We start from the raw sequence: 12,021 nt of genomic DNA on the forward strand, positions 1-12,021 counted from the left end.
TAACATTCTACCTTCCAGCAACATAATGCAATTCTGCCTCTTTATCTTCTAAGTCAGTGGTTCTATTGCTACTGATGATTTGTATTTTTTGCGCTCTACTGCATAACTTTCAGAAATACAAATAGTCACGTTTTTTTTTTTTCAATTATATAGTTATTATACATTACACATCGGTTAATAAAATGTTTGCGATGCAACAACAGCTAATATCAAAGAATAACCCCCGTTTCCAAGGAGATAGGGAAAAACCATGAGAGCATTTTTCTTCATAGCCTGTTTCATCAGCAGCAAGCTGAGCCTCCCTCTGTTTCTATTAATAGAACATCTTTTTTTAAAACTAAATGTCTCTAATGATAACACCTACAGTGCATAAAATACATACACAATTCGAAAACGTGCAGGACCTGAGAGAAACTAGGCAACGCATTATGCATCATTAAGCATCACTGTGGGTCACCCCCCTACCTTCATGTATGTATCATATTTTGCGAACCACTGAAGGATTTCCATTTCCATTCGAAATGTGTGCTGTTTATAGAACGCTGTTGTGTGCTGATTTCTCTACAGAAAAAAAAAAAAAAAAAAAAGAGCCCAGCTCACTGGAAAGATGGATTGGCTATGCCTGCTCAGAAAATAATGCAGACTTCCTAAAGGGTGCAGGAATAAGCCGAAGCATGGTGGAGTCATACACACGGCACACACGTACAGCACACAGCGCTGCAGTAACCTGGCAACTGCGCTCTTTAACCCCATCAGAATCTAAAGATGAGAATATTCCTCAGGTTTTAACATTTTATTTTTTGTCATTTTTTTTTTATAGCTATAGTACTAGATAAATCTTGTATATATATAAAAAAAAAAATTCAATTACATAACCCATATATAAAATGTAATCGGTTGTTTAATATACTTGCACACAAACCTCGATAGATGCCAGCAATCAGGAAGTAACAAGTCTGTCAAAAAAAATCAATACCTGCCAAGTGTCCCATTTTATCAGGCATTGCGTTTTTCAGGTTCCAGATCTCTTGTGTCATCGCTTTTTTTAGGAGTTCAGAAAATTGGGATAGTAATAATGTATGGGACTCTGGCACATCGTTATTTGTCTGCCTTCTCTCTGGAAGTGGTAGCACTGATATATAGTGTATTGAATATAACCAATCGCTCTGCATTTGGCATTCGTCATTTTGGGCCTCTTCTCCTGTTGCTTCTACATGAAAAAATATGTTGGCTTTTCTGCCCGTTTAGAACAATTCACCATCCCTCCAACGTTTGGGAAGGCTCACCAGCATGAGACAAGACAGCCACTATGCCAGGCTTACATGCCCCTTTTCAACTAGCCAGTGGCACTCAATGCATAACTGTCACTCATCAGGCAATCCTGTCCTTTCTGTATACCTCTTCCACACTTCTCAATGTTGGGAGGTATATTGTACTGGGTTGTTTGCCCCACTGCTTTGTTCCTACTATACCAATATTAATTTACCCATTGCCATCAAAGTCTTGCTAAATAAAATCCCCAATAAGGGACATGCCAGTGATGTGGTGATGCAGGACCACTTCAAATGGTGTGGCCCTGCCCCAAAAAAGGCATATAATCTCAGTTTGCCAGCTCTCTTATACAGTATAATTCCCACAAGTGTAGTTTGCACAGAACAAGTGTGCAAGTCTAATGATGCATTCATGCTGTGTTTTTTGGGGAACTTGATCTCTAATGTCCACTCCTCGGAAGTAGGACATTAGAAGGAAGTAGCTGACCAAAAGTGGGATGGCAGGACAGGTCCCCAAAACATAAACTGTTTTGAATGTTGGACTTTTTGGGAGGTATGATATATGTATGTATCCTAGCATGCCTCAGTAGTAAAGCTCAGTAATATACATTATGTACGTATATACTTCACAATATCCAGTCTGTTTCATTGTATCTTGGAGTTCCACAGCTATACTCACAGCAACATGTGGATAAGCTGCAGCAAATGTTATACAAGTACAATGAGAGTTATGAATAAAAGTGCCGTAGCAAGAATGGAATCACAATAACAAGTTTATTTATTTGAATATTCAAATTGAATTTCAAATTTAAGGCAAAAATAACTTAATTGGTAATGCATCAAGTTTCCCCATCATGCTCTACATTGTGTTAGCAGCTTGGTGAAAACTAATTGTCACAAATTACAAATGTGCCTTATTTGTATTTTGTATAAAACTCAATTAGACATTATTATACATACTGTACATATAGGCTGTGACAGACCTTCTAGTCACCTAACCCAGGTACATGTCTCCCCAACTCTCATCCTCTCTATAAAGACTGTTATCACTATGGACTGACCCTCCAACTAGTGTCTCCCAACCCAACACCACTTGTTCACAGTCCTAGAGTCACCTTTCGCCAGCGAGAAGGCTGCTGAGACACGGTGACCAGGAGTAACTCTGAATTCTTTTGGAACTCGAAAGCCGACTGTGATTTACCGCAGTCCACTGAAAATTCGGGAAGAAACCTAAACAGCACATTTAAAACTATAGTGTTGCAAATACATGTTTGTATTCTTGACACTATAGTGTTCCTTTAAGCTAAAGTTGTTTTGGTGCCTATAGTGTCCATTTAATGAATTTCTAATGATCTATTTGTGTAATGCATTAAGAAAGGTTGTATTGTCTGTAGTCTCTTTCGAATCTTACTAATTAACAGCAGATGAGGATCGGAGTTACCCCTTATTATATTTAACATACTTGTGTTTTTGCACTGTCATCACTTAAAATTTTCTAAAATTATGCACTAAATGCATTTATTTTCTAATTTTATGCTTTTCATCTATTTTGGATAATAGGTTTGCTTTCACTAAAAATTAAATCAAAGTGAGCCATTTGGACAAATTGCAAACAATGTATGTATTTTTTACCATTACACACAACAAGAATGCTACATGCAATTAAGATTTCAGGATTACAAATCAGGCGTGCAGATGAGAGTGCCCGAAAGTGCGTACGTACGGGCGTGTGTGCGCACATACAAACATGTGCATGCACGAACAAGTGTAACACGCGGGTAGAGTAAGAGGAGGAGTTGAAGTAGGGGGATACACGATAGCAGGGAGCGATGTACTTGTAGAATAAAAAAAAGAAGGAGCAGAGTATTTGTAAAATAGGAGAAAGAAACACAACTTGCTTCCCAAGCACTACCAAGCCTCAATAGCAAACCAGTAACCCACATCATGTTGCTGATTTGCATTAACAATGAAACAGTTCTCCATGACTGGTTCACTGGCTTTGCATCTTTTAATAAGTTGTGTTTCAAACCTGTTGTATACAGCAAACACAGACTCAAAGGAATCCATGTTTAAAATGGAATGAGGCAAAATTGTGATTCTTTGTTAAACTAATATGAATATATTATATATGCCCACCCAGAATCCTTTGCGGTAGTAACATTACTGCAAATTTGAGATTTCTGTGGGAAAAGCAAGTCTTATAGCTTGACTGGTGTGCAGCAGTGGCGTACATACAGGGGTCGCAGCTGTGAACGGGACCGGGTGCCCGCCACCATGTGCTGTAGCTCTGGCCCATGCTGTTAGGGCCACCCGATGGCTATGGATTTCCAGGGGGCCCGGTCAGCGCTGCGGCGCTTTAACAGCGCAATCGGGCCCCCTTTGATGACATATGTTGGCTTCAGAAAAGTTTGAAAGTTATCCATTCATGTTAAGCCATGGCAGATTCTGTTCCTGTGTCCACATACGTAGATAACTTTCTACCATCCAGCATTTTTTGTCCTGGCTACCGAGACCCAAACATTAGCTAAAGTCTTACGTAGTTTAGGATTGTTATCTTAGCTACAACTATTTTTTTTCTCACTACCTAGAATGGACTGATGCTATCCAACTATTTTCTGTTTACTATGGAGTTTAAATTGTGGGGCAACCACTCAAACAGGGCACTGCCCAGCTCTAAAATAGCAGCCAATTAACAAAAATGAAACAGACTGCACACCAATTAACATGCCAATGCTTCTTTCTGACACGTATTGGTGTACAACCCATTTCTAAGTTTGGGCATTCTGTTCCGATGATCCACTGTTGAAAAAAGACAAATATATCAGGCTTGTGTTTGGTCTAGAAATAAAACTTTTCACTGTGCAGTACGCCATACTGGTCTAGAAAAAAACGATTTCTCATTTCACTTGTTTGACAGACATGTCAGCATTTAGTTGAGTGGCATTGTGGGTTGTGAAAACCGCAAAGGTAACAATGCAATGGCATATCTTAAAGTAAAATCTGATTTGGTTAGATAGTGTTGTTGAGCATTAGCTCCATAATTGGATGTCAGATGGATCAACTGAAATACTTTTTGCATAAGTGATGCCATGGGCTTGCCACCACTGATATATTCCACTGTTTAAACATATTTTGTATTGTATATTATTGACGTATGTTGCTCTATTATATTCACAAGGTATCTATTTCTTAATTTCACTTTAATCACAGTAATTGTATCTCTAGTTTTCTCAGTATTCTAAATTGCTCATCCAGCAAAAACAAAAAAAATACTGGAAATTTGTACAGATACTTATTTTTTCTATTTTTTATGAAATCTAAATACGTAATGCTTTTTATTACATAGGGCATTAGTAATATCCTATGGCTGAAAATAACAGCAGTTATCCAAACAATTCTTCTGGCTGCCACTAGGACCAGCTTTTGGAAATATTGAGAAAATATAAATTCGATTTAGCATTACTCTGGTTGTTTTGCATAATATCCCAAGCTCATAAAGAAATGTTATGATACATTGTTCTATGGTTGCCTGGATACATCTCCCGATGGTACAGCAGAAAGCTTTAATTATTCATTTGTTTGTTTGATTGGCAAGCACAAACAAACATACTTTGATGTCTTGGAAATATGAAATTAAATATTTAACAACAAAATATAAATCAAGTGTTAATTGAGAGTATTTAACCTGAAACCAAAACAGTGTATATTTAAGCAATATTGAGGCAAAAGAAATATGATAAGATATGGCAGGGATCAAAATGTCCATTCACCACTAGCCTTTGTCAAGTGAAAATGCAGTATTGGCAAGTAGAACTTCTCCACTGGTGAACATGTCATTGACTCTTCAGGCTTGCAGTAGGGAGTAATATTTAAGACCTGACAACATAGAAACATATAATGTAACGGCAGATGAGAACCATTTGGCCCATCTAGTCTGCCCAATTTTATTAAAATACTTTCATTAGTCCCTGGCCTTATCTTATAGTTAGGATAGTCGTATGCATATCCCAGGCATGCTTAAACTCCTTTACTGTGTTAACATCCACCACTTCAGCTGGAAGCCAATTCCATGCATCCACTACCCTCTCAGTAAAGCAATACTTCCGGATATTATTTTTAAACGTTTGCCCCTCTAATTTAAGACTATGTCCTCTTGTTGTGGTAGTTTTTCTTCTTTTAAATATAGTCTCCTCCTTTACTGTGTTGATTCCCTTTATGTATTTAAATGTATCACCCCTGTCTCGTCTTTCCTCCAAGCTATACATGTTAAGTTCCTTTAACCTTTGCTTGTAAGTTTTATCCTGCAATCCATGAACCAGTTTAGTAGCCCTTCTCTGAACTCTCTCTAAAGTATTAATATCCTTCTGGAGATACGGTCTCCAGTACTGCGTACAATACTCCAAGTGAGGTCTCACCAGTGTTCTGTACAATGGCATAAGCACTTCCCTCTTTCTACTGCTAATACCTCTCCCTGTACAACCAATCATTCTGCTAGCATTTCCTGCTGCTCTATTACATTGTCTGCCTACCTTTAAGTCATCAGAAATAATCACCCCCAGACCCCTTTCCTCAGATGTTGAGGTTAGGACTCTATTAAATATTCTGTACTCTGCCCTTGGGTTTTTACATCCAAGATGCATTATCTTGCACTTATCAGTCAGCCAGCTAGACCTTTATCTTCTTCTACATACCTTCCTTCTTTTGTTTTTAATGTAACTAATCCTTGTTTTACTTTCCTTTTCTCATTTATGTATCTAAAAATTGTTTTGTCCCCTTTTTTTACTGACTGTGCTATTTTCTCTTCTGTGTGTGATTTGGAAGCTTTTATAACTTGCTTAGCCTCTTTCTGCCTAATCTTATAGACCATTCTGTCTTCCTCATTCTGTTTTTTTTTTTTATAATTACTAAATGCTAACTTTGTTTTTTTTACTATTTTGGCCACATCTGCAGAGTACCACAGTGGTTTACAGAATTTTTTGCTTTTACTGACAAGCCTAATGCAATTTTCTGTTGACTTCAGCGGTGCAACGTTTAAATAATCCCATTTCTCTTGGACTATGACTTCTTTAAACATAGTCTAATTTTAGAAAAGTCAGTTTTTATAAAGTCTAAAACTTTTCTTTTTGTGTAGTGTGACTCAGTCACTGTTCTTATATTAAACCACACAGACTGATGATCATTGGATCCTAAACGTTCACCTACAGTAATATCTGATACCAAATCTCCATTTGTTAACACTAAATCTAGTATGGCCTCCTTACGAGTTGGCTCCTCAACGACTTGTTTTAGAGACACTCCCAATAGGAAGTTTAGAAAATGTGAGCTCCTGGCACAAGCAGCTATTTTGGTTTTCCAATTCACATCAGGAAGATTAAAGTCACCCATGATGATAACTTCCCCCTTTATTGTCATTTTAGCTATTTTCTCAACTAGTAGATTATCTAACTCTCCTATTTGTCCTGGGGGCCTATAAATCACACCTACACGAGTTACTGTGTGATTACCAAATTCTAACGTAACCCAAATGGACTCTATTTTCGCCTCACTAACTTTTATTAGGCTAGATTTTATGCTATCCTTCACATACAGGGCCACCCCTCCCCCTTTCTTGCCTTCCCTGTCTTTTCTATATAAAGAGTATGGTTTTGCTATGTCCCAGTCATTGTTCTCATTATACCATGTCTCAGTAACAGCAACTAAATCTACATTATCAGTTGCCATTATTGCCACAAGTTCATGGATCTTATTCCCTAAACTGCGAGCATTTGTAGACATGACTCTAAGCTTATCATATTTTAACACATTTGCTACAGGCACCTTCTGTCCTTGTTTTGGGGGGCAATGGGATTGATGTTTTATCACCATTTTACCCCCCTCCTAGTTTAAATACATCCTAGCAAAACCTCTGAACTGCTCACTGAGAACATTTGTTCCCTTTTGAGAAAGATGCAAATCATCTTTTTTGTACAAATACAAAGAAACTAGTCCTGCACTCAAATTCCCATTACTCCTGGGCGGCAGCAACGACCATAGTACACATCAGCCAAAATACATATAGTAAAAACCAAAGAAAAAAGTTACCTGCGCTCTTTCCACATCCCTATGTATTTTTAAACAAATGGAGGTTTTTAGTTACCTCCAATGGCCATGAGAGGGTATGTCCATCTGCCACGTCAAGGCAGACCTCTTAGGTGGGTCCTAACTCTAACCATTCGCATCTTTTTTGTACAGTTTATTTCCATTCCAAACAAAGTTATCATGAGAAATAAAGCCAAATCCTTGCTCCCGACACCATTCACCAAGCCACAAGTTAAAGTCCCTAATACGCATCCGCCTGTCGTTCTGAGTGTTATGCACAGGCAGAACTTCAGAGAATGACAGTGTGGAAGCAACCTGTCGTATATCATTGTCAAAAACACTAAAAACTTCCTTTACCTCTGAAGCCTCATTGCAAGTCAAGTCATTTGTCCCTAGATGGACAAGTACATCCAATTCCCCTTCCTGCTTTGCTCGCCTAACAATATTACAAATACGTCTCCTGTCTCTGTGAGCAGTAGCTCCAGGAAGACATCCCACAAGACCACCATTGTACATCTCCACACCTCTTATGATAGAATCACCCAACAACAACTGCTTTCTATTAGGCCTCACCATAGTCTCCAAGCCTGTCTCCACAACACCACTACACTTGGTGCCTGAGCCTGTATCCACAACACCACTACCCTCGGTTCTTGAGCCTGTCTCCACAACACCACTACCCTTAGTGCCTGAGCCTGTCTCCACAACACCACTACCCTCAGTGCCTGAGCTTGTCTCTACAACACCACTACCCTCAGTAACTGAGCCTGTCTCCATAACACCATTACACTCTGAAAGGGCAGAAAATTAATTATGTAGAGCAACAGACTGTGCAATATGCCTTTTATCCACAACTCTAAGTCTACCAGATCCTACAGTAATCTATCTGCCATTCCTAATACGTCTCTGTGGCAGTGGCTTTGCAGCAGTTCCAGCCTGAGTTTGTTTACCAGATAATTTACAAATCTCAGACTTCAAAAATACAATCTCCTGCCGCAATATAGAGAACTGTCTACAGATTAGACAGCATCCAAATCTCCAAAAAGTGGAAGGTGAAACAAAAGCATAACAACTATTACACTGAACTAAGTCTGCCATTTTAATGAGGTGAACAATTTAAAGCAAACAAATCTTAAATTTTTTATTTATCCTCCTGAATACCTCAGATTACCTCCAGTTTATCTCCAATCACACACTTTGTTACAGCACTTAGAAGCAGCTGCCAAGCTCTATTAGCCAAGCTAATAGTAGATCTTACGTTTTGTTAAGCACCCTTCTTTAAAAAGTTTTAGTGATGCATACGTGCTCAATACAAAAGTCACTGGGAGGAGTTTGTATAGACATATGTTTTGCATGTTAAGACACGTGCTGGTATATGTATAGATGCATGCATTTATATGTAGTTCTTTGCATCTTACATTGATTTACATTTGACTTACAATAGAGATTTTGTTATTTACAGACACAATATATTTAATAATATTTATATAAACATTTATATATATATATATATATATATATATATATATATAAAAATACAAAAATGATCTTGCACTCACGCTTTAGTGTCCCTTTGTGACCGGGTGCTAGCAAACCAAGGCTGTATTATCCATTCTTCCAAATAGGTAGCTGCACTCACGGATTTTAAAAGTCCAAAATGTATTAATAAATGTTTAAAAGACTATCAACGTTTCAGTCCTGCATAGAGGACTTTCATCAGGATTAAATACACTTTGATCCTAATGAAAGTCCTCTATGCAGGACTGAAACGCTGATTGTCTTTTAACCCCTTAAGGACACATGACATGTGTGACATGTCATGATTCCCTTTTATTCCAGAAGTTTGGTCCTTAAGGGGTTAAACATAATTTTTTTCTTAGGTGAGGTGCTTTTAAATAAAACTACTACAATCTGTTACATTTCAAATCATTGTTTAGTGAATTAGCGAGTGTGCTGGATTGTGTATTTTGAATGTTATATATATATATATATATATATATATATATATAAATAGCAAAAAGGAATGGCTGCTCACCGGACTTAAAAACAAAAAACATCCACGTGTGCACACCCCATTAGTAACGCAACGACAGCGCCCACGGTACCCCAACAGGCTTAAGTACTAAGCCACTTTACTACCCGTCAGCAGATTTCTGCACTAGCCACCTGGCTATCGGGCTTGTATATAGTTCACGTTTTTCTGTCATATAGTGCTACCTAACCCTCCCCCCCCCCCCCCCCCCCCCAGTGTCTTCCACAAACTCCGACGACGCTGACAAAAAGCTCAGGTAGACAACGAGACTCGAGTTACTACTGGTGATATGTCCCTCAAGGTACTTTCTCTTAATGTAAAAGGGTTAAATACACCCAATAAGAGGAGATTGGCATTGTTAGAGGCCAAGAATCAGAAGGCGCACGTCGCTTTCTTTCAAGAAACCCACTTTAAGTGGGGATCTCGCCCCAGATTTAATTCACCCTGGTTTCCTATAGACCATCACTCCTGCTATTCCACAAAAAAGAGGGGAGTGTCCATTTTAATTAGCAAACAAACCACTTTTGAACTGATCCGAAAAATCACTGATAAAAAAGGTAGATACCTGATAATACAATGCCATCTCAACAACAACCCCTTCACCTTAATGAACATATATGGGCCTAACGATAACCAAGAGGAGTTTATGTCTAGAATGTTTGCATTATTGAATCTGTATAAATTTGGGGAGGTAATACTTGGAGGTGACACCAATTTTCTTCTAGATAGCTTTAGAGACTCATCAGCCTCGAAAACAGTAGCAACGACCACCTCAAAGAGGCGGCTCACACAGTCGCGTAACATTCAAGATGTCTTAGCAACACATGACTTTGTAGACCCTTGGCGAATCACACACCCCACTGAAACTGATTACACCTGCTATACTGCGGTGCATAACAGCTACTCCAGGATAGACAGGTTCTTAATAAAGACCACCTCCCTCACAAAAATACTGGACACAGAAATTGGAGACATCACGTGGTCTGACCACGCTCCTATCACATTAACACTCAAAGAGAGATTCCCTAATACCGGCCAAACATCTTGGAGGCTAGACAACAAATTGCTAACACAGCCACACATAGTCAAACAAATAACAACAGACCTCAAGCACTATTTTACAGACAACGATCAGCAGGACATTAACTCAGACTACGTCTGGCTAGCTCATAAAGCGGTCATTAGAGGAAGCTTTATCAAGCACGCTAGCCACACCAAAAAAACACGCCAAGCGCAATACTTGACTATAGTCAATGAGATTAAAACTCTCACTCACGAGAACAAACAATCACCCAATAGCGCACTACAGAGACAACTATTGGCTCTCCAATCTCAGTTGAGGGATATTGAACTGGCTAAAACTACCTACCTCTTACAAAAATCAAAACACAAATTCTTCGCAGCAGGGAATAGGGCGGGAGCCAAATTAGCAGCACAACTAAAACAAAAAACTGTCGCCTCCAGAATTGCCTACCTACTAGATAGCAACAACCACAAAATCATTGACCCAAAGGGGATAGTAAATGCCTTTGCAAAGTACTATGGTCAACTATATAACCTTCAACATGAAGGAACAACTATAGTCCCGACAAAAACAGACATAGACAGCTTCCTATCGGACCTACACCTACCCTCCCTGACCCCAACCGCAATAGAGGCCTTGCAGAAGCCTATATCACTGGACCAAATCTCAGCAGTGATTAAGGCGTTGCCCACGGGCAAGTCACCAGGACCTGACGGACTCACAAATACGTACTATAAGCTGTTTGCAGCTGTCCTCTCACCTCATCTGCTACAATTATATAGGCAGAGTAGCAACAAAGGTGCCTTACCAGAAGAAATTCTCCTGGCCCACATCTCCATGCTCCCTAAACCCGGGAAGCCACCTACACAGTGCAAAAATTTCAGACCCATATCATTGCTGAATGGCGATGCCAAAATATACGCCAAGATACTTAGCAATAGAATAGCCCCCTTCCTCACGCAATTAGTGCATAACGACCAATCAGGGTTTGTCCGCGGCCGGCAAGGCTCGGATAACACCCGACGCATTCTAAACACGTTGGCATGTATGGATAGGAGCAACACCGAGGGCCTTCTCCTTGCGCTGGACGCGGAGAAGGCCTTCGATCGCCTTAATTGGACATACATGTCTAGGGTCTTAGAAGCATATGGGTTCCCACTAGAAATGATCACATGTATCAATGCACTGTATAGCACGCCAGCTGCCAAGGTTTCTAGTGGAGGCTTCATCTCGGACAAATTCCATATCACCAATGGGACACGTCAGGGCTGCCCTCTATCCCCTCTCCTATATATCCTGTCACTGGAACCCTTGGCCCAAAAGATCCGCAGTCATCAAAACATCAAAGGAATACATGTACTAGGCCAGGAACATAAATTGGCACTGTTCGCCGATGATGTTCTAGTAACGTTAGCAGACCCGGAACATTCACTGCCCCACCTGGTACATACCCTTAGAGACTTTGGCCTGGTTTCCCACTATAAATTAAATCAGGACAAGACCCAAGCATTACCAGTTAACCTGCCATCAGGCCGCATAACAGCTCTAAAAGACAAGCACCAATTTGATTGGAGGTCATCCTCTCTTACATATTTGGGGGTTAAAATTGCGCCTTC

General features: G+C 39.5%; 1 protein-coding gene across 2 annotated transcripts in view; it reads right to left on the minus strand.

Annotated features, from left to right (window-relative positions):
• WDR17 (WD repeat domain 17) overlaps window positions 1–12,021 on the minus strand; it is a 110,583-nt gene that overhangs the window by 82,966 nt on the left and 15,596 nt on the right. Inside the window, exon 1 of one of the 2 annotated variants that reach the window (XM_063458159.1) lies at window positions 466–535. The exons of the other annotated variant lie outside the window; for it this stretch is intronic. Within the exon in view, the coding sequence (XP_063314229.1) occupies window positions 466–516 (51 nt within the window). The 5' untranslated portion in view covers window positions 517–535. Of the gene's footprint in view, window positions 1–465; window positions 536–12,021 lie in introns of those variants that run through there. 2 annotated transcript variants of the gene reach the window in all.

Source organism: Pelobates fuscus, chromosome 6 (genome assembly GCF_036172605.1).
Source record: "Pelobates fuscus isolate aPelFus1 chromosome 6, aPelFus1.pri, whole genome shotgun sequence".
Taxonomy (NCBI): Eukaryota; Metazoa; Chordata; class Amphibia; order Anura; family Pelobatidae; genus Pelobates; species Pelobates fuscus.